The sequence below is a fragment of the Apteryx mantelli genome, chromosome 26, assembly GCF_036417845.1.
Source record: "Apteryx mantelli isolate bAptMan1 chromosome 26, bAptMan1.hap1, whole genome shotgun sequence".
Taxonomy (NCBI): domain Eukaryota; kingdom Metazoa; phylum Chordata; class Aves; order Apterygiformes; family Apterygidae; genus Apteryx; species Apteryx mantelli.
The window spans coordinates 5,364,666-5,389,156 of NC_090003.1; the positions used below are offsets into that span (position 1 = coordinate 5,364,666).

Below are 24,491 nucleotides of genomic sequence, written 5' to 3' on the forward strand. Positions count from 1 at the left end.
ATCTTGGATAACAGCTATTTTAATTAAATGCCACACTATTTTGGGTAAAAGCCACATAGCATCCTTGCGCTTTTACAAATGTCTAAAACTTCACGGATACAAGCCTTTTACACAAACATCCATATAGATTCTTCCTGTAGTGGCAACAGAAGAATATGCAGTTACAGTGAAGGTCTCAGATGGTATTTTACAAACATTTGATTTGTATTCAGTCAGTATACATTCCTGAGGAGCTCCAAATTAAGTAGATACGCTAATAAACAATCCTTAAAATATCTTATTTTCAAAGTTTTTATGGTCCTTTTACAGCTAAGTCTTTAAGGAAGCTTTGAAAATTCTACTGTTCTAACTACTTGGAAAGTCAACTTTTTATTTAGAAAGGTAAGGAAAATACTATTCTTAATCAGCAACCTCATGAGGTTAGCAAGCATATTTGGCACTTCAGATGTTAAGTTTTTCTAACAACTCAAAGATTGTTTTGACACTTTCACACCAAGAAAGTTATGCTCACTGTATGTTTTTAGCAAGACTGCAATCCTAACAATGGAAATTCCAAATGTGGAAGAGCAAAAGTTTCTTCTATTCTGTGTTTTAGATGCATAAAACACTCCAACAAAAAGAGGAGGGGATTTATCAGGTTTATTCTACTATATATTATTATTCTTTTTTAATATAGTTTATCAAGTCATTATCCTTAAAAATGAGAATGAAGATTAACTACAAGAAGTTGTATCTGATTTCCTCAGCAGTTTGTTGAACTGTTAGCACGCAACAAGTGCTCATAAGCATTCTGAAATTCGATGCATAATGGTTTATAGTAGCCAAATAAATCAGAAGAGGGCAGAGACAAATGGCCAGACAGCTGAAGAGTTAGGGCTTTTTATGTAAAGCTGATGCAAGAAGAAGAGGAAGAAAAAAAAAACCCACAAGATTTTGTTCTTTTGCAGTATGCCAAGCTTTCTGTTATTAATACAGACAGCAACTCTTTTCAACTGTATTTACTGAATAGTATTTACTATTATAAACTAGCTGCTGTTGGGCATATTTAATATTGAAAAAAAGGTTTGCCATTCTTGGATAAAATTGAACGAAAGGTGCTATTCCTATCAAACCACAACGAAGAAGAATATTTCTCAACAGAGCTTAGAATCACGGCATACTGGAGAAACAAAAGTAGAAAGCTGACCAAGATGCTCGGCCTGCTTCCCCTCCTGATCTTTTCTTGGTAATACACTCCAAAAGGTCTCATCATTCAACAGTAGCTAAGAATGACTTTGTCTTGTAACATAAATCTCTTATACACAACATCCACTTCAACAAGTAAGGAAAAAACACTAGAAGGACTAGTAAAGTGAGCAAAGTTGCTGACTGTTCTCACAGGAAAATCAATCTGGTTATCCTGTGAGCTGAGGCTGCATAACATCCCTATGGTTGTCTAATTCTCAGACAATTGCCTTTCTGGCAAAAGGCAAAGCAACACTGGATTTTGTGCAGGTCATGCTGGATTGTAATTGAATGTTAACAAGGTCTGTAATTGAGACCACACACAGAAATACTGAAATAAACTTGTTCACTAATACTCATTTTATCCTTGTTGCATGAACATCATTTCATCATAAAAAAAGAAAAAAAGAAGAAAAGAGCATTTGTTCTGATATTTCACATGAAATTCTCCTTTTAGAATAATTCTAAGGAGAAAAAGATTTAACTACTTTTCAGTAATTCAACTGATGATTGTTAATAAATGTTGTCCAGATTAGCTTGTATTATCTAGATTGATGAAAACAATACATCTTGTTCAGAGCATTTCAGACAAGCAGTACTTTATATCACAACTATAAAGCTCTACCACATATGTAAAAAGGCCATGATTTATTACACGCTTCCATAAGGATCTGTAAGTATCTTCTATTTAGCTTTTTCCACTGGTTAGAGCAGAAGATTGGAAGTTACAATCACTGGCTTTGTTTCCTAGTTTGTCATCAACTTGCTGTATGACCAGAGCCATTTGTTAATAAAGGGCATAGTAATAATCTGATTTAATAATAAATTAGAATTCCAAGTTAACCATCCTTTCAGATATTCCAATGTATCTTGCCTACTCTATGGTCTCAACCAAACTGTAAGAACATCACAGGCAACCGTCCTTGTGCCTTGCACACTTAAAATTACCAACAGGCATTAACCACAATTATTGAGAAAAGAATCAGCAAAAAGAATATATTCTAATCTTCACCTTGAAAAAGTATAGTCTCCCAACTATCAGCATTTGTAAAGACTATCTACAAGACATTATCCTATAAGAATTATCAAAAACATGAAAACCCCATAATGGACAGTAAAACTGTACTCCAACAAACTGCAACCAAAGAGTGATCTAAAAGCACCTATGGCGTGCATTGCCAAACAAAAATGGCAGATAAAACAGATGGAGAAAGTGATCCGTTTAGTATTTCAGCTACTTTGACTCTTTTTGGAAGGGGAGAGGAGAAAGTTATTTTTTAGTTTGCTTGGTATATGCACACATTCGATTTTTATGTTTTCTTTAAAGAAGAGAACAGCAAAGATGCAGAAGAGACGAGTTATAATACTCCCAGGGAAAATTCCATACACGTGGTTCAGTCTCTCAGTGTTTAAGCTGACAACTAGATTTCCAAGACTGGTTCCATCAAGACTGCCAACCTCCTGTTAGCTTGTTATCTACTTTCTAAACATGTCAATTTAAAATGGGAAACTCAGAAAAGGCACTGTGGAATTTCATGAGGAGATTACAGCACAGTATGGAGATTACAGACTCTTCCAAGTTTAATCAGAAACCCTCTAAAACCCTCTAATAAGTAAAACAACAATTTTTCCCCCCATCCTTACAACAGAATTTGCAGCTAGTTTTTCTTGAAGTAAGTGGCTTCAGCAAAGTGACTCTTAACAAAGAAAATATCTCCAGATGGTTCTAGTGAAATGCCATCTGAGCATTATTATCAGGGAGATTATTCAGTTCACATTTTGACAATACCCATGCATGCTTTGGCATGTTCAAAATCTACTCAAAAGTAATACCTCACTCTTTCTATTTGAAAACATTTTAAAGTAATGGTGTCTCCCCTCAACCTGGTCAAAGGTTACCATTAAGTTAAAAACTTAGTGGGTAAAGAGAGCATCAACCCCCCAGGGAAGGGCAGATAGTCCAGAGACCAACACAAGGGTCCATCACCTCCTGGTTGTACAGCTAGTTTTTAATGGTGCTTGCAGCTGAGCTTCAACAATGACAAGTGTCTCAGAGCAAAGTCTTTAATGCAATTTATCAGGGCAGCATACTAACAGTCACTTCGCAAAGAAACATTTTTGTTAATGGTGCAATCAAACACAGAGGAGGGAAGGATAGTATTTTTGCAGGAACTAGCAATAATCTAAACTGGCAATGATGGGAACCAGTATCTTCTGAACAACATTGATTAACTGAGATTAAAATGAGGTTTTAGAATTACAGCTCCTTTTTGAATGAGAACAGATAACATAAGTTAATTACTGTATGAGATGAGGAAGAAGCTGAGCAGTATGCTAATGATCCCCACACAAGAACAGAAAAGGCACGTCTCTCAATGAGTTTTTTTTTTTCTCATCCATCTCAGAGATGCTGCATCAGATCCTCTGTAACTTACCTGAGGGCAGCAGCGTGGTAAGTATCGACATAATCTGAAATGAAGAGCTCTCGATTCTTGATAACTGGGTCTGTAATAACAAGCTCTCGTCCAGAGTCTGCCAGAAAGCAAAACACAAAAAAGATCCCCACCAACACATTAGCTGCAGTCTGAAAGCATCTACCTTTGCTATTTTACAGGTATTTTACAGGTCAAAGTCTGAGGACGTTTCTTAGATATACATTTCCCAATGTTAACACTACACAAACACTAATATTGAATATTATTAAATAGTGCTTTCTGTGACAGAGGATGCAATAACATCTAAGCACTTAAAATATTAATGATGTATTTACATTGCCTGTAAGGTATAGTAATAACATGACCTCCATTTTACACACTAATACCAGCAGGAATTTTCCTTTGCTACATCTGAAGAACTGTGCTGAAAAGAAAGCTTTTCTAGAGGTACAACTGATGACATCTCATCTGCAAGGATGTTCTTTTAACCTCTCACTGCTGTTTTTAATGCCCACTGTGCCATCAGTGGCACTCTTTACAGGCTAGACTTCTGTCAGGTAAGTTCACGACTTCTTTGTTTGTTTGTTTTTATTTTGTTTTGTTTTTTGTTTGTTTTGTTTTGTTACCTTGACTGTCAGTTTTCACAATAAAGCCAGAAATATGAGTTTCTTCCAGGACTATTTCATAGAGAAGACTTTTTTTTTTTCCGCTCTCCTGACAACATTGACAACTAGAAGTTCCCTCCCATCTGAAAGGAATTGAGTAAATTAATTTATTGCTAACTTTAGGTTTCTGGGTGGTGGTTTTTTGTTTTTTTTTTTTTTTAATTTAGCATATTTAATTTCAAACTTTCAACAAAATCTTGACAGTGCTAACTGCTCAGTGCTCTGATTTTGAGATAAATATTGGTATTCATGTTTAAAAACAGAAAATTAATTCTCAGTGTTAATTAAAAACCTGGAAGACAACTTCTTCTGTTACTTCTTTAAAATCCCATTACAGAATACAAAAATACTTTTCCACGTGGACAAGAGCATCACATTAAAAAGCTGCCATATTATCAAAAATGCTCACTTTTTTGACATTGTGCCTATAATCCCATTGTTAGAAGTTTCCAATAAACTAGTGAGTGAAATACTAGATTTATGCAGCTTATGCTAAAAGCACAAGCAAAATTGTTCTTAATGTCCCCAAAAACAAGAAAGTATGCATAGCTTTACTATCATGCAGCAAAAAGTTGCTGTGTTCCAAAAGCATCAACTTTTGTCGTCACAATTCACCTCCAAATACCTTCAGAATTTTAACAGTTGCCTCACAGAAATTCCCAGGCAGTAAGAGTAGAAGCAAATAGTATGCCTCCCCTAGGGCAAGAGACAAATCATACTGGAATATTTATTAGAGTTTCTTTCCCTACTACTCTTAAAGCCAAGACCACACTAGTTCTTGCAAAGAGAAAGGGAGAAATTCAGGTAAGGGTGCTTAAATTACATCGCTTACTGCAATATTAATCACAGTGAGCAGTCACATGTGCAAAGCACAGCTAAAAGACTCTCCTGTAAAAATGGGAGTCCTCATGATAGTATGTCAAAATCATGAAAAAATAGAAGAGATTCACAATTTAGACAACTTGGTCTTCAAAGGGTCCAAAATGCCTACAAAGGATCCAATGTTATTTTCTCTCTCAATAAGACATTGGTATAATACACCATAGTATTTAAATCATACCTGAAATGCATCTGATTATAGCTATGGTTACAGGACATACACTAGTTAAAACAAGCAAGATAAAAGAAAACCCCTCATCCACCTTCCAAAATACTGTTCTCATCAACAGTCCTTGCTCGACATCTCTACACAAAAGTGTCCTTGTCTTCTGGACTGCTAAAACTTCAAAATCAGAGTACAAGTAAAGAAGGCCTTACTCTACGGAGCCTAACTTACCATTCTCATTGTGTCTGTCCTGAACCAAATGCTGATAGACTGAATCTGGGACTTCAGACTGGCGATAGTACCATTTGACATTCATAAGGAGATGGTCCCGTTTACTCTGAAAAAGAAGGTCTAAAGGCATTACTAAAAAGGAAATCAGACCACAGCTGACACAATCTTCCAAAGCACAGAATACTTTTTCACACTGAAGAAAGCCTGAGGTGAGACCCAAAAGGGAGGTGATATTTCTGTGACAATGAAACAAGGGCAATGTGCTAATGGCAGGATGACTTTCAAACTAAACAAAGACAACACGAACCTACTCTATTTTCATGCAGTTGTATCTCTACATTTGACCAGCAAATACTAACATAATCATTCACAAAAACCTTTACCAAGAAAAGAAGGGCAGGGATCAGCAAAGGATTGGAAATATTAGCCTCGTATGAAATCCTCTTAGTCATCTAGTTTCTACAAGCAAAACAATTTTAGCCAGATACAAGGGGAGGGAAAAAGAAAGAGAATACCAATAAAAGCATAAATTCAATGCAACAGTTTAACAGTTGTAAACCAACAGATCCCAGATTTTTCCCTGAGGACAGATGGCTTCAGACATCATAATGCTAAAGGTTCCTTATTACATTCTTTTACACAAAGGAATGGGATGCTGCATTTTAATCCCAATAATTATAGGCTTTGATTGCTCATGTACCTTGCATAAAGGCAAAAGTGAGATTTACACAAAACTGTATCTTCCTGAAGCACTGCTCCTACATTTGAGAATCCAGCTACCACTTACCCTTCCTGAGAAGGGAACTGAAGCATATATACCACTTTAAAGGAGTTTTTTTAGATCAGGTTATTACACAGAGCCTCTTCAAAACCCTTAGTAGTCAATTCTTTCCACTACTCTGAAACACTTGAAGAAACAGCGGAAGGAGGAAGGCCTGAAGGGATATTAACATTCTTTAGGAATGAGGCAACCGCAAGCACTGCTTGGTTTTCTGCACAACAGTTCTCTAGCCACTTCTAAGATTGCCCTTAAAACGTTTACATTTAAAAGTTAAGTCACATGTTATTGGACCAGAAAGTTCTTACCATCTTTCCTGTCCACACCAGCCTAATTATTACAGCAGTGTCTCCCATTTCTGTCTAATAAAAAACATGCAAATCTTTCCATTCAATGCATTTCTTGAAGTCTTTGATTAAAAACACGTGTAATACTGCAAGAAAACTGCTAGTGGCAGCATTGTGCCAGAAAAGTTTAACTAATCCAGCACTACCCACATGTTATGTGCTGAATGCTCACAAAAACATTCAAGAACATACTAAACGTATCTGTGTTGTATAGGAGAAATCTGGATTTAAGTTTTGAAAAAAACAAAGATAAACTTGTCTAATGCATTTAAAAAAACAAACAGGCAAGAAAGTCTTGAGAGGCAACAAGGATTTCTGCCTGTTGTACCAAAAAAGGTGGTTGCAGACTAACTCTGTTACCCCGAAATAAAGTGCTGTGCCTCTCAGTCTTTATGAATCATCTCTCTGAATACTGAAAAGAGAAAAAATAATTGTGGGTCTAAATGTTTTGCTGCTGTCTTGCTAAGAGTTTGTTTCTCTTGGTGCTAACAAGACCTGCACACAGCACTGGGGGGTAATGTTAACCCAGCACTAGCATTTCTCTGCCGATTCTCTGCATTTCTTAGCTGAGAGGGGAAGCACTCTCCTTGTGTTACAAAGCCCTGGGAGCACTGAGAAGCACTTTCTGTGGCGCTGAAACCACTCACTCCTAACAATATGTACGGAAAGTTTACAACAAACATCGCAAGAGCTGAGGCAGTCTTCAGTTCTCTCGGTTTGCTCCGCTGAGCCTGCTCTCCTTCACATGGCACAGCACTCCACAGAGCACTCGTGCCTGTGTATAGACAACCATGAAGAAGGAAGACTACAAAATATGGTACTTAATTGCTTTTTGTGTTGCTTTTGAATGGCAAGTGACATCTACAGAAGGCAAGGGGGAAAAAAAGGAAGACTAGAAATCTGTGCTGTGCACTGGTAGGGAAGGTGCCTACAAGTGCTCAGTTACAAACCAAGTCATCAAAAGTCTGAACAACCATCAGCCACTGATAGGAGAGTTTTGAGCAAAGAAAAGGGAGAAAATAAATAAATAAATCCAAGACACCATTTCTTGGTGCACAAAAGAGCTAGTCAGGGAGGGGACAAAGGTAGCAAGCGAAGAATGAATGGCCTCAGACACGTATCTGGCATTATAGTGGCTACAAGAGGACTGTTTTGCAGAAAAACATCTGGAAGAGCAACAGTGCTGTGTGAAGCTATATCATTCACATATGCATATGTTGAGACCCTATCAACAAAAAAGGAAGGAGCAAGGGAAGGATCAAAACTGTCACAAATTTTCACTGTCTCAGCATTCAAATATAGAGCTGAAAGTTGGGAGGTCAGAGCTGTGTTCTGAATTGGGCCAAGACTGTAAAGGAGATGGTGATGCAATCACTTTAAATTCTCTCTCTCAGTTTACCATACCATAGAACAGCACAGGGCTTTTGGCAGCACTGGGATGAGGCTATCAACACTAATAAAGCATTTTGATGCACCTGAATAAAGTTGTTAGTGGTTGGAAGGGAGGTTTTTCACTTGCTGCCATAACAGACCATCTCATTCTCTGCCTGCCTCCCAAAAGACCCTCCCAGTGTGTCATTCAGTCAACACGGAGAGAAGTCTCTGCTTATTCCTACATATCAGTGCTCCTGCAAACTTCTCTGCAAACATCCCCTCACTTTTAATGCCTAAGTTTCCACACACACATACATATGTGTATACATGTGTGTGTACATATATACACACACGTGCATGCATATGCAAGCAGGGGCTTGCACAAGAACTTATTAGGAATATTAACGCATTAAATTGCTCTGAAAGGTCAAGTATTAGCTGTTCTGAAGTACTTTATCACCCCGCCATTCAAAAATCCTGTCCTTTAGGAAGGCATGACATCTGCACTTAGACTGGGGCTTTTTGCTAGTTCAAGCATTTTATTTTGATAGGGACATAGTCATTTCCCATTCTGAAACTTTGGTCTCAGACTCACAGAATGCCTTAGTGGCTCCCCTTACTGTTTCCTCCCAGAGGCCAGCAGCTCCTCTGCACAGTGTCAGAGAACAACAACATCACCTTCTCCCCAAATCAGATTCACAATCAGGAAGAACACGGGGAACGAGATTGAATTTCAGGAGGCTGGCTGAATCTAAACTTCCCAGGGAAATGATGAATTGCCCTACACTGCAACCTGCCAACAGATTTCAGGAATGGTATTGACTTCTTTAGGCTGATCATTTAGTTGCGAGGCCTTGTCAGAGAGGAAGATTACAAAGAAAAAGAAATTACAAAGGTTTTGTACTGCAGAAAATCACCTTTTCTTTCATTGTGTTCCAAAGAAAGCAATGTATTTTTAAAAACTAAGGAGAAAGAAGATGAAGGCAGAATTAGAACTGCAATGAATAATTAAAACAATGGACTATCACTCCAAATAGGGTATATCAGCATAGATTCGAAGACACTGGCCACAGTATATACCAACTTCCTATGCTTTTAATTTCTAAAAATAAACTTTTGCAATAGGCATTTTAAATGAACTCTAAAAACAGGAAAAGATGGACATGGCTAAATCAAACATATGCATCTTATGAACTATCAGTCAGACTAATCATACATCTTCTTTCAAAGTGGAAGGCAGCAAATGCTCCACAATGCTGACTTGCTGCTTTTCATCATTTCAGTCATACAATGCACATACATTGGCACAGCTTCGTTCCTCTGTACGTAAGGAACGCAGCAACGAAAATGCTGCCATTTACAGCCGAGGTGTGCAAGCAACCAGCTACATACGAGTCTCTAGACAACTGATGCAACTGAAAATATGCTGCCATACTAATATGGTGCAATTTGTGCTCTGCTGATATCAGTTGTTGTTGGTTCTTTTTCAAACACAATCACAGCTCCTTTCAAAAACCTCTTGTTACTATAATTGCTGCTTTTTGTCCAATTAATTTAAAAGCTTCATCTTGAAAAGTATTTTCTGCACCTGTTCTCCAATAGGCATTACTTTGGGTTGTTTTTAACCTGAAATTTCAATCTTCCTAAAAAATACAGTGTCTGCCAGAATTTTGTTCTTCACATTTTCATCCTCCTTTGCACAGAAATTCCTAGACATGCTATTTTGTCAGCCAACTTTCTAAATATGTGTACGTCATTTACAGAGTAGACTATACTCCGAGGTGTCAAGACACCACGATAAAAAAAAAAAAAAACACACACCCACATGCACACAAAAGAGCAAGTGTCCCCTAGTTAATGAAGTGTTACATTTTTTACACCTTTCCATCTGAAAACTGCAAATTGCCACATGTCAAATGCAGACTTTCAGAAATCACAGAAATGGCAAGTGCTTTGAAGTGTCTTTCTGTTGGCTCAAAAAGATTCCCTGTGCTACTAAACTCCGTTCTCCTCTTTAAAGAAAATACTGTCTACTGCTGCAATACCCTAAAAGCACTTGTTTGGGGGTGGTGGTGTTTTTCTTTTTAAACCAAGAATCAGTTTTAGACATCCAACAAGAATTAGATAAAATCTGTAAATGTATTAAAGCATTCCAGTTCACAAACACCTCAACTTCCATCAAAATAGGAGCCCTCGAAAGAAGAAAAAGAAGGGTGGAGGGGGAAGTGTTGCAGGCCCTCTTACACAGCCTTGAAAATAAAGAAGTTACTGCACATTACAATTTGCATCTTAAGAGATCTAACAGTCTCTTCCCAGGGTTATAACTAAATTGTGCAAACAGTCACAGATGTCCTGCAGATTCTCTCAGAGGGGTTTAAGCAGTATCCTTCATTACTTGCCCTATTTAGATAGCATGTTAAATCACAACTAGCTTTGGAAGCAATATAACAAATGCTGGAGATGACAGATGGGCACACTGAAGTCAGCGAGCAGTAGCTATTTCAAAGAAAAACACAAAAAGGAAAAGGAAGTCTTTTACTTGCAAATATGTTTTCAACAATGAAATTTTTCTCTCGGAAAATAAAGTCAGGTGATTAATTCTAGGCTAACGGATTTCTTTGTGTTATTTTAATAGTATGTTAAATATTTAAACAGTCTTTCCACTGTTCAAAATAAACGCCTTATACATTGCAACACAGAAGTTCTGGCCCCACAAAGCCAGTTTTCAAATGGACATTATATTTTGTTATTAACAACTACAAATTAGCCCACTCCTTTGGGGCGGTTTGTCCCTGAAAAAAGAATTACTCTTTGTTTCAACCAGTTCTAATTATGCTCCAAAGGACAGAATTAACCTGCCTCTATTAAAAGGGGGGTAGATTTTACTTGCTCCACTGCCTGACCCCCCTGCCCCATGCTGAATTGTGACCCATATCTTTCCTCCTGCTGTGGAAGGATCCATTTTAACATTTATTAATTTTCAAAGGCAGGGGGGAATCAAGAACAGTCTTACTAGACGACCTGAAAAAAGGTGTGTAGAGGGGAACAGTGAAGCAATCAGGACCTAATAGATATGGCAAGGATCTTTCTTCTTCCCAGTTCTCAGGATACCTTTTTGTAAGCTGTTTTCTGACTGAATAATAAGAACAGCTGTTTGTAAGCCAAGAAAATCCAGCTCAAAAATACAGAGGTTATTACTACAAATAAAGTATGCTATTTTTGTGGCTTGTTTATGCATACTAACAGATATCTAAATTAATTCTCACAGACACAATAGTATTGTCAAAAGTGAGAGCTATCAATATTCAGCGAGCAATAAAAATGTTAAATAAGACCATTAAATGTAGCAATAGGCTGTTTAATCCTCCCTGCCCCTCAAATACAACAGCCCAAGAAGGCAGTCCTTTTGGCTCCCGTCCTCTCACCCTGTGCCAACACAAAGACTGCAACCTTTAAACCTGTTAGCGTTATCTAATGACTATTCCATCTACAAGAGCTTTTCTAATAGAAACATGCCTTGATGGCTTATCTCAGAGCACAAGGCAGGCCACAAAGAACCGCCGGCTTGATTGAGCGCAGTAATGGAAGGCAGGAAATGAGAAGGCTTGGTTAAGCCACGGATAATCGATCAGTGTATTCAGTGAAGTGTGAGCTGAGCAGGGAATAAGCTGCTTGGGGTATCAAATATTGCTGCTTCCAGGGTAAAGCCCTATTTCTGTGCTCTGTGCAGGAGAAAGAATAATTTATTGACAAAACAATATAGGATTTTTTTTTCCACAATGTCTTGCTCTTGACATTTTGTGACTGTTTACAGGAAAAATTCCTCTTATGCCCCCCTTCTCCACAAGTTTAACAGATGAAACTGCTTTTGGAAGTCACAAAACCACTTCAATATGCTGGAAATTAATTCAGTCTTGTGCACAAATAACTCTCAGATGCAAAACAAATATATCACACTCTCCTTTTCTTCTCCTGAATTTCCAACTTTTACACTCACAGATGCATACGCACATAAGCACTCCTGTGCTTTCAGGGGTGGGCCTGGCCCAAAGACCATGCAAGAAATGCAGCCCTCGCAGCAAGTCTGCTTTGATGAGAACATTTACGTTGTTCTTTATCCCTACTCCAGTTTCTACAAAGTTTATGGCAAAACCGTTTACAAACAAAGGCAAAAATGTTACACAATATGGACAGGTTGTCTGTAAACAGTTACTTCCTATACAAGGAGAGGAGAAAAGCACGCAAGTCCCATAAATGTATCTGTAAATCTCAACCTACCTTCCTATATACACATAGCTACGCATAAAAGTCAGCAGTTTGCTCAAATCTTAAAACAATTGTAAGTGTGGGCCTTTCTTTGTAAAACCAAAGATTTTAGTCTTAATCTTAAAATAGGATTCACTACAATCTACACAGCTATGTTTCGTGCAATATGGGGAGAGACACATAGCCAGAACATAAGGATCCAGCTACCAAGGCTCAAGCCTTTTTGGCATGCTAGGCACTACGTTACTTATCAGCATGTTAATTTATATTAGCTGCTGAATGTTGTCTTCTAGTCTGGGTGATTCAGCTTACAGCTGCTAGACTGTCTTAAAACACTACATTTTTCAGATCACGAGAAGAACTGTACTAGACTTGCTATAATGCCATTGCCTGAAGACTGGCTCTGTAGCGCATATGATGGACGAAGAATAATTCTGGTGACGAGAACCAGGGAAAGACGCATCAGAAATAATGCAACAAATAGCACTAAATGGCTGTATTAGCTTTCAGAGCCTAGAGCACTCCCTTAGTGAATTCAACGGTAAAGTTTGTCCCAGAAGAATGTACGTTAGCACTGAATTTCACTGTACTCCAATCAGATTAACTTCTAAGGCAAAACTCAGGGATTTCTGAGTTATCTTAAAGAAACTGAATGCATTCCTGGCCTACAACCTGGCCTACCCCCCCAAAAGTAAACTTTTATGAAACTAATATGGAACTAATATGGAATAAAAGTTACCTATCAGCTCTTAGTTTTATTTAGTGCCATCATAAATCTTCCCTCAATTTCTGCTTTCCAGATGTCCCAAAAAAATCTTGAAATGCTTTAGTGCCCGAAATACACTGGGCCAAAAATGTCAAAAAAGCCATGGCCAGCTCCTGTCACTCAAGAGCTGATACACTATTAGTTCAAACAAAGACAATCAGTATCATCCAGAATCTAGACCCAGCTGCACCAGACTTTGCCAGCAAAATGAGAACGCTGGATTCGTTCATCATCTTCTGCAGACACCTCAACTACTCAGCCACCAAGCAGAGAAGTGCTTGCAAACTTAGAGGTTATAAACCCATTTGGATCTTTAAATGGAGGGTGTTACACGCTAACACCTTGCAAGGTAGCCAAATACCATTCCACGGAAATGGTATCACAAAGGAAGAGAGTTTTGCACTCCTAAAATGGCGTTTTGGAGATAAGTTAATCCCCTCCAACATACTGACAAGAAGTTCATCCTCAGAGCTAGTTATTGCCAGCTAGAAGCAGATACTACTTGGAGCACATACTCCTTCGCACCTTCATTCCTCTCTTCTGCTATTGTTTTGAAAAACAAAATAACGTCCTCCAATTATTTGCTTCCAAATGAACTGCCAAAGGGGCGTGTGTCAGCCGTTCCCCTCAACGCACTGTGGCTGGCATCGATTTTGCCGAGTGCCAGCAACAGGATTTCAGTCTGTGCATGCTGGTGGATTGGGGACTGTATACAAGGAAAGGCAACACAAGGAATAAATCAAAATACCAACAAAATTCATTAGGCAAATAGTCATTCCTCCCCAGGAGCTAAGCCCAAATGTAACAATAGCTTTTAATAAGAGACTTACCATGAACCAAATAAAAACTAAGCCTTTTTTTTTTCCAGCCTTGAAAAAATGCTAGAAAGCAACTGCAGAACTGCAGAAGTGTTTCAAGTATTTAATTCTATGCTATGCCCTTTTCCTTTCCCCTATTTCAAAACCTAGCTGGTTATTAAGGCCTTCAGTTGGTTATATATAGCTATAGAGCTCACAGAAAAAGTGCAATTAAGTTCTATGGTTAACTAAAAAAATGTTTAGCCTGAAGATGCACTAAGAAAGTACATCTTAGAGTAAGCTCTTAGTTATCTATCTTTTCAGCAATCAACAACCATCTCCTGTGTTTGTAACTAGATGAAAAAAGGGATACAACTGGGACCAAATGAGAAACTACTCTATACAGCCTTCTACCAAAATTCCTGAGACAATTTCTTCCTCACCTACGACACTCAAAATTAATCCCACTTTCCCTACTTTTATCTGGTGGTGACGCAGACATAGAGGACCATAAAGCAAGCTTAACATCCCTCAATATGCCAAACACCAGTGATATATATCTATATATATACACACACACACACACAGTCACAGATTTTCCACAGTTGAATAATCCACAAAACAGAACTGAAAAGAGCCCAACTCAGGTAGAAACGAACACTACTCATTTCAGGTAATAACCAGACAAGATTTCTGTATTTAAAACACATTACAGTATTTCTTCTATAAACTTTCCAGCTTTATTAGAAACAAAGCTGTTTAGTATGCCCAGATCTAGTGAGTCACCCATTTTTGTATAAATGAGTAAATATAGCAACACTCTTAAAACTCCAGTGCAACTCTAAGTGACAGAAGGATTTCATCTTATGGAAAAAAAGCAGTTATACTTAAAAACTGACTTGCTTAAAATAAAACTATCATAAGGTCTTTCATGAAGGTTATGGGTCATTGCTTACTATCTCATTTAATCCCTTTGTGGTATCTTTCTGCTCTGTTTCCCTTTTATGTTCTTTGAATCCCATCTGTGGTTCACAGCGTCAGATGAGCTGAGCAAAAACAAAGTAACCACACTATTACAGTGTACAACTATCCACGAACAAGCCTGTTTAATTATAGCTGACAGGGCTAGAAAACAGTGTCCACCCTCTTTCCCCCCCCTCCCCTCTCAGGAAAGCATCTTTAGCACAAACAGCTGTCCCTTAGACTGCTCCTTTCTTGGAGAAAATAAGCAGCTGTCTACACCAGCAGATCCCAACCATTTAAGTGCATATATATTTCAAATATATGACATGAAACCTGTGCAAATCAACCTGGTTAGTCTGTGCCGCTTCCGTGAAGGTCCAAGATCAGGCCACTGTCCATCGCCTCTGAAACCCCTCGCAGAGGGGAGCAGAGACCAGACGCACTCAGCACCTGTGGACAATCAGCTGGGTCCATCCAGGCTTACTGTTTTCGTTTTTTGCAAGCCACTTCTCGATGTGATACCCACAAGACATTATATCAGACTCATGCTGACAAATCTTCACAACATACCAAGCTGTCACTTTTCTATATGTACATATAAGATATGGTACATAATTCAACTTTGTTGCACAAAAACACAGATGAAGCAGCAGTGAGATGCTGCCACATCTCAATTATTATTTCTACAAATATCATGAAAGCTGCATACAAAAAAAATGGGGGTGAGGATTCATTAATAGACTGTAATTAAAATCACTACTACAGAAAGCAGTAAGCACTATTTTTGATCACAGTATTTCTGTTCACGTTTGCCGCTTCCACAAACTCCACTTTGATTACAGATTATGTCTTTCTCACCAAAAGAAATTTGGCAGCAAGCTGCTGACACAGTATTGATAGCGACCCTCCTTAACACAGTGGCTTATTAGCATTTCTATCGCTGCACTGCACACGATACGCATTGTAAATCAAATACACTCTGTGTCAAGCACAATAAGCAAACAGTTACCTAACAACTAATGGTATTACAAATGCATTTAACTTATCATTGAATATATGCTCTGGTAATTAAATTCCATTAAGGTTTTTTTAAGTATTAACCTAAAGAAAAGCAATACTGAAATGAAGATACCATTCAGACTACACCTGACATTTGCCATTAAATGTCATTTTTAGTATACAGCTCAAATCTAATTGCTGAGCCACAGTTTCTATCACTACCATTAAAACAAGCGGCACACAGCAGTGGGACTGTTTGAAGCCAGCATATACAGTTTAAATAGATCTCTCACCTTTTAAATATCAAGGGGCCACATTTTCTTGAAACGCTCACTAAGGGGTTTGCCTTTTAACAAAGAGATAGCAAGAGCTGAAAGGATAAAACAATCCCCAGTTTACTCTGCAAACCCAGTGCAGAGTTCGAACAGTCATATATGGTTGTTAAAATATCACCTAGTAGCCAGGGGAATTTTACGGCAGAGGAAAAATTAAAACGATTCCACAAACTGGTCTGCTTTTGTAGCAAGCTAGGTTTTAAAATTAGAAAAGAGAAGAAAAAGCAAAGACTACTGATCAGCAAAATCCTGCAACTTGGCTATTTCACCACAAAACCAAGTGCTTTTACAATGAGAAAACAAAGTATTTAGAAAATAAATGCCTGCAAAGTAAATGCTTCCTTGTGCAGCTTCCTAGAGGATGTAAACATCTGCTAATGAAATAAACGGTCAGTTACTTAAGTGTTTACATCCTCTAAAAAGCTGCACATAGCATATACTGTATTGTAGAAAAAGCTAGTATTTTAAGCCAGAAAAACCTCAATTTTCCACACTTGTGTTTCATGAATTAGGGTGTTCAGAGATTGGCTGATAAGCACGGTCATGATTTGGCCTTAATTAGAAACATCAGTAATTATTGTGAAGCAAACCAGAGCAAATATTCAAGAAAATGGAAAAACAGCCTTAAACAATTTTCTGGTTTAAGACGACATGACTCTCTTACTACGCAGGGAATTTCTAATGCAGGTTGTTGCTATCTGTTGCCATATCAGTAGCTGGCATTAGCAGCACACAACTTTATATTTTTCCTTGTATTTATATGTAAATCAGTACTAAATAAACATACCCCAAACCAGGTCCACAGGCTGCAATCTAATCTAAACCAGTAGATTGGAAAGATGGCCTCCATTCATCTGGAAATAGCTAGATACTGAAAATGCTAAAATCAGAAATAACTACACTGGAGAGCAAAATGGACGTGTTTACTTGCTATAAAAGGAAAATGCTCAAAGGAAAAGTTGGGAGAAACAGAAAAAGGAAAAAACCTTTTCTCAAGTGCTAAAAGCCATGTGTGAGCATACAGACAACTAAGAATATCCACAAGAAAAGGAATCATCTGAACAAAGATATATACTTTTTTTAAACACATAGTACGTATCTGGGCCATCCTCATTCAAATTAATATTAAAGTGAACACAGACAGCCAAGCTGATACATGAGACTAAGGCTAATTATCTGTCTTGGGCAATATAATCTTTACAAAGCCATGACTTTAATAAATAAGATACCAAGAGCTTCCATTTAAAACAATAAAGGTGTGATTTCAGTCAGAGACACCCAGAAGTAAAATGCTTTCAGACCAACTAGTAGTTCTATAAACTATTCAGTTCCCCCACAGAATTCAAATTAATTTACTTCATTATTGGATGCATTGGATGGAACCCATCTTTCCCCAATGCAAGTGCTCTTGATTCAGAAACCAGCATGTATTGCTGCTCTAAGTTTATATCTTTCCCATCGTTCTGCACATGAGGGGTTATACTAAGCTTCTCATCAGAGCCAATTTTTAAAGACTTATTGAAAACAACAGGACACCTGATTAAGAATTCTGTGTGCAACCATTGCCTATAATTGCAGGAACAGGCAGAGTACCTTACAAAATAGAAACAATTCACATAAAAAAACCCTAACCAAGTGTTACTAAAACTTTTATTAAGAAAACGTGTAAAACCTTATTTGACTGTGTTAGAGATAGCTTGTTATTTAGATCACAGTTTTCCTTTACCAGATACGATTTTCTCAGCATGACTTGAAAAAAATTGTCTTGAAAGCCATCAACTTAGTGCTTGATAATACTTAACAGGAGACAAATTTGAAAAAAAGGAAGAAAAAAAAAGGTTAGAGACTATCTAAATATGAGTAGATGCTTCCCTCTCGCCCCCCTTTTGATGCCTGCATTAAAGGGAGAAGCCCACTTAAATCGATATTGAAGGAGCATATATTTAATTTTGAGAAGCTTGTGCAGCTGTCTTCAGTTTTGGCCACACCATCTCTGCTGCGACTTCTGCCATCCCAGGACACAGACCGTGGGCCCCAATGCTGTGAGACTTGCAAGAACGCTGCCAGGCTGGATGGGTCTGCCTATGTTACTGGGAGGAGGAGGGAAATAAGAGTGCTAGTTCACAGGGAGCCTGACCGTAAACAGATGGAGCCACCTGAGTAGTCATTACCTTAGAAAATTTAAATAATATATATGCACTGACACAAACTACACTATGACAAGCTGTTTTCCAGCATTCAAATTAATGAAAGCTAGTGTACACAAATTATAGGACAAGTGATTGCAAATGAGTACAATAATACAGTGTACTATATAAACAATTACATAAATCTTAAATATAATTTAATATTATCCCAATTTAAATATTTACTATGCAGTTAATGTTTTCCAGATGCAGGCATGCTCCAAACATGCTCTCAGCTTCCTGCTTTCCTGGCCTAATGTTTTTGCTAATAGCACCCTTGGTTTAATCACCTTTCTGCATTAGGCATCAAAATGCAGACATTAAACACCAACCAAAGCTACTGTATTAGCCACCCGCTTCAGCATCAAAACCAGGCAACGTGTGAGGAGGGAGTACATCCAAAGGACATGCCCAGCCTAATCACAAGTGAAGATGAGGCAGGAGGCAGGATTACACCAAGTAGCAGGTTACACTGGAGGACTGCAGAGTCATGACAGCTGCAGTTTTCAGATGAAAGATTTATGATGATATTTTACCACAGTTCATGGAATTTTGCACTTCAGAGGGTGAAGTGTTTAGCTTAGAGGCCCAAACTGCTTCAAAACTCAAAAAGACTAGAAGAATGTTCTGAGGGCCCAGAAGAGCACATACAAACAGCATCTGAAATCAGTATATACTTATCAAAAATGTCCTCACAACTTACACAGAGAAACACTCAATCACAGCCTACACTGGCCATACCAACGTCCTTCGACTGTGATCGCAATATAGGGAGCAAGAATTCCTGGATTTATGAGCAATTTTAATACAAATATGTAAAACACTACAACACATCAGGACAGAAAACAAACACCTTGAAATAATAGCTTCTTTGGGGGGGAAACATTTTTCTCAATCTTGTCAGCGACAGACACTGAAAAGCATCCAGAGGACTAACTTTCTGCATAGATTTCTTGATATGCATTGCACGCGTTGTCTGATACTATATATTATGCACCTTCTTTCTGTCTCGCTAGGTCCTGAGGTTCAGACATATCAAAGCAGCTAAAGCACCTAATTGGTTTTTTTAAACATGAAGAATATGAAAGCACATACTGAAGCTGGCCCTTGTTAGCATGCCCATTTCTGTCTCTTTAAACTCAAAGAGAGTAATTCCCTTGAAAATTGTCACAGCATTTTGGTGATCCATAAAGAGGAAGTTCAACAGCCCTCAGTCACTAATCATAACTACAGTAGATACAGAGCATAAATTATGTTTTTTTATTTCACAGTGGTGAATTATGTTTATTCTTTTATCTTAATCATGCGATTCTTTCTATAAATGAAACATTCCAGCCATGTTTGCAGCCAGTAGGGTGCAAACAGCTGCAATTCTCTTCTCTAAAGTGATAATCCTAGTATTGATGTTCAGTCTCCTTCCCTTTCTCCAAGGTTATGTTTAAATCCCATCTTAACCGTTCTGTCTACTGCCTTTTTGTATATATGACAAACATACAAATGCCACCTTTATCGCTGTTCCTGCTGCACGGTTACCTGTAAATAGCCTGGTAAAACTGCCAGGTGGCCTTACTCTAACCAAGAACCTTGTGCAAACATGAAAGCACTGCTGTATAGACAAAGTTGCATTGTAGGATTTCCTTGTATACTCTTACACATTTTGTGAAGGTGCATATTGCATTCTAAGCCATAAACATGGGATAAAGATTCCTAGGATGTTCACTCACTGTAGCTCAGTGTGTAGCACTCACATTAGCTTTCCTACCAAAATAAGGAAATGGAGCATAAAAGCGTGAGGGCAGTCAGGTATTATTAGACTATTTGAAAAAAGTCTCTGAATCAGACATCAACTGGAATTCTCTGATACCAAACCACAGCAGAAGGGATGAATCATTACCTCCCCCCATCTCATCAGTATGAGACAGGGCCAGCAACAACACCTTTAAAATTCAGTGTCATACGGAATTAAATTCATTATTTGACCTGCCAAAACCCTCACACTGACTGTGACTAGTAATGAGTCCACTTCATGGAAATCATAACTGCGAAAGAGAGCGTTCAGCACAGTACAAATAGCTAGCTATGAAATCCGGAAGACCAAGACCCAAAAGTTCAACAGCCCTAGTGATGTGTTTGATATAAGAGGAAAGGGATTTGTAAATAGAACAGTCTTTTTTTACAGCTGGTCAAATCTTACTTCACAATGCCCTGGGTCAGAGCCTGCTGCACCGGTCATTAGGCTGATTCCAACCCTTGTGCCAGCAAAGAGCCCATATACATCCTGAGATTATGAGATATTAACCACAACTGCCATCTTTTGTGTTAAAATGACAAGAACTTCCAAAGAGCTCCATGACACCAGGTTGAATTTAGGGGACCTCTTTTACCTCTCTTCACCCTTCTAATATTCCCAATATGTTTATTGACCTGAAGAACAAAACTTATCTGGGCAATGGCAAAGAAGGTTATGAAAATCATAAAAAGCATACTGATAACCAAAAGAGAGATACATCTATACAATTATGTTATCCCCACTTTACCTGCAAGCAACAAATTAGTAAAAAGACGTATTTGAGTATCAGCGTGCATTTGGAAAGAGAAGATGATCCCTTCCAATTTTATCACCTATAACTAGGTTTTGACACAAAGGTTAAAAAAAACTTCCTAGGATGCTTATAAAGCACTATTCCTTTTAACCAATGAAGCTTTAATATGGTAAGTACCTGACACACCACAAATTCACAATGAAAAGATTACTCCTTTTATTGTTCATAAAATGTACAGCATACCTGGAAATCACTGGTCCAAACAATTATAAATTGTCAAATAGGTTAATCATAGGAGGCATCTCATACTGAGAAGGGCATGAGAATAATTTTCTTGCCTTACCATTAAGTTTTGTCAGAAATCTTGTCTTGAGGCAATCAACTTTATTTCCAGCAAGTGAAGTTAGCACTGCTCCTGAGAGGAAAGCAACTTGGTATTTGCTGCAGTTTGACATATAGTTTAGTAAAGTCTTGTTAAAAATGCCACCTTTCCAAAAAAGAGTTATACCATGTCCATGTGAAGACTGACATTATATGAGTCTGACACATTTCAGATTAGTTCCTAACACTGTCTTATACCGGCGGGATGACAGCCACCTGGGTTTGATGGCAAGCAAAGAAGGGTATGATGGCAACAGGGAGAGCTCAATAGAGAAAGGGCTCATCTTCTGACCCAACACCTTTGTGGCAACAGGAGATAACCTTTCCAAAAGCAGCCACCATGCCAACAGCATGAGGGTTGTTGGTTTTGGCCACCTCCTCCCCGTCAGCAATCGGCATGCCCTTAACTGTACTTCATTTATTCCCCCTCTTCCCCCCGCAATTTGCCAGTAGGTCATGTGCAGGAAGGTGGCATTTCTCCTGTTCTCTTGAACAACAGAAAGTCATTGGTGCCACTATCTCAAAGACAGGACTAGAGAACACACTCTTCAAATAGAAAACTGGTCTGCTGTACTCTTAGAATCAAGTTATTCAAGTGCCATCTGACCTGAGAATCAAGGGCAGAAGCCCAAGAATTCAGAAACATAATCAAAACTTCTCTCCCTCCACTGGAAATCACAACGGGAGCATGGAAGAGTGCTGAGCTCATGCATAAATTTGATGGGAAAGACAGCTTTGCAAGATATTTCCTCCCAACACTTTAATCAAAACACCCAACTCTACTTCACCTTCACTCAACCTCTTTGCAACTTCTCTTCATTATTATGAAAGGGGGAGAACAGGTATTCTCTCCTGTGATTCTTTATCACATTACTGCTCAAGTCAATAGATCATTTTATACAGCTCATATTTCAACCAATTTTTTACCTTATGATACCTGGCAACAGACAACCACCTTTTAGAGAGCATTCTTTATCCATAGAACGCTGTGCAGGCATTATTGTGGTTAATATCTCATCACTTGATTAAAAAAAAGTGAAGTCAAATATTGGTCAAGACCCATCTCAAAAAACTCACAGGAGATCAAATACAGGAATAAAACCCACGTGAAGAGTCCCAGTCCAGAGCTCCATTCCCCAGTCTGCGAGAGTTCAGAATCAAGTCCTCTCTCATCATAACTTGCCATTAAAATTTCAGCTGCTGAAAAACATTTTTTTAATATTTTTAGGCCTGAAATGTGTAAAGAAACAAGACACAAAGGAATAAACTTTTTTAAAAAAAGAAACAGAGCAGCTCTCCCTAAAAAGCAGAGGAGGACACTTACACATTAATTAAATTAAAGAGTTATTTTCCTTTTAAATACCCTCTAATGACCCAAAATGCATGCAGGGTGATTTAAAATCAATCACTTTAATCAAAATTACAAGTTCAAATTCTCCATGGATCAGTGTTCAGTGACTACAGAGTCAAAAATGTACATCCATCACATCCCTACTTTTTAGTTGCTCCAAGTCCTGAGTACAGAAAAAAGTCAGTTATCTCATTTACTACAAACCTGTGGATTTCAGGCTCATGCAGAGACCCAACTAGCCAGCCCCTAAGTCCCATTCAGGCTCTCTAAAGAAGCCCTAGGTAGCACACAAACCTCATGTCTGCCTTTTGCATAGGAAAAAAAACAAAAAAACAAAAAAACACCATTTGCAAAAAACTTGAAACTCTATTAGACAATCATGAGGTGAAGCTTACTTGGAGCATTTTCCTCAGTGGCTCCATCCGTCTGCATGCTGTATTAAAAGGGGAGATCAGTTGCCTCCCTGGCCACTCAAACACAGATCGCACCCCAGGTATTCAAAGAGCATCCATACAATTTTCCCTCCACGCACACTAGCATTTTTGCCCCTCTTACCTTAATGGTAAGGCAAGTAATGTTTGCAAGAGAATTTACCCACAACTGGAGATGAATGCATGTGTGTGCAGATAACCTTAAGTGTCCCCAAGTCCTGAAGTCTTAAGAAAATGGTAGGGAAAACAGAAAGAGTCCAGCCAACTTAACATGGGGTAGGGGAGGAAGAAGATAAATTCCTGATTACAAATACATCTCTACATGGATTCAGGTGAGATTTCTCTGCCCAAGGCTGCTGACACCACAGGCACTTACCACCTCCCACCACTCACCATTAGAGTCAACTGAAATCCTAAAGCACTCAGGACAAAAACTTTGGTCAGTCTCAGTGATGTTCCACTCATTCAATCACACTTTCTCCAAAGCGGCTGGAAAAATCAAAAACGTCTACTTCACATATTCGGCAATACTCTCCAACTTCACGTATTCCGCATTATTCTCCTCCTACTCTGTTTTATTTTTAAGCATACAGATAGGACTTCTAAGGTTAGCAAGACGTATGTGCACATCGAAGCTGCCCTTAGCCATACCCACCCCACAGCTGTCAGGACAGTTTCACAGCTATGATAACACGGAACTGAAACATAACACCCCAGTGCAGTCATGAACTGCAGCGATCTCACTTTGCGTAGCTGGTGGTGGGACGTTTATTATGTCCTACACCTCCCACATGCTATGCTGAGCATTTTCCACAAGATAAGTTATCACTCTACCTTGAAGAGCAGGATGAAGCCAGCCAGCGAGATTACCCTTTCCCAGCAAAGGTGACCAAGCACACTGAAATTTAGTGATCGCAATGACATTTTACTTTCCTTAAAGAAAACCATTTTGAAAGTGGGAAAACAAATTTCTCTAATGAATTATCTTCACTGACTTATGAAGCATAACAATGCATCTTTGGAGACCTAGCACAGACACAAGAAAGCACAAAGTGCTCAAGTACCCCCAAATGACCAGAGAGAAAATTTCAACTTCAATAATCCTAAAGGTCAGAAGCATTATTAAACATGACAGATGCCCTCACTATTCAACACTAGAGGATATGGCTATATTTGTTCCAACTCCAATTGCTCTTGCTACATGTAAAGCAGCAAATGTACCATTTAATATCTTTCTTTTTTTTTTTTAATCTAGAAATAACACATTCTTTTTTTTCTTCGCTTTTTCAAGATGACAACTACAGAGTTATTTGGCAGCCAATTACATTAATGCCAGGTGTAGGAAGTAGCTAGGTTTACTTCGGGTAACTAGGA

General features: G+C 38.4%; 1 protein-coding gene across 2 annotated transcripts in view; it reads right to left on the reverse strand.

The window, feature by feature from the left end:
• RERE (arginine-glutamic acid dipeptide repeats) overlaps positions 1-24,491 on the reverse strand; it is a 174,220-nt gene that overhangs the window by 123,552 nt on the left and 26,177 nt on the right. For both annotated transcript variants that reach the window (XM_067310840.1, XM_067310839.1), the window contains exons 3-4: positions 5,601-5,706; positions 3,660-3,756 (exon numbers count right to left, since the gene is read on the reverse strand). In XM_067310840.1, the coding sequence (XP_067166941.1) occupies positions 3,660-3,756; positions 5,601-5,706 (203 nt within the window). The remainder of the gene's footprint in view (positions 1-3,659; positions 3,757-5,600; positions 5,707-24,491) is intronic.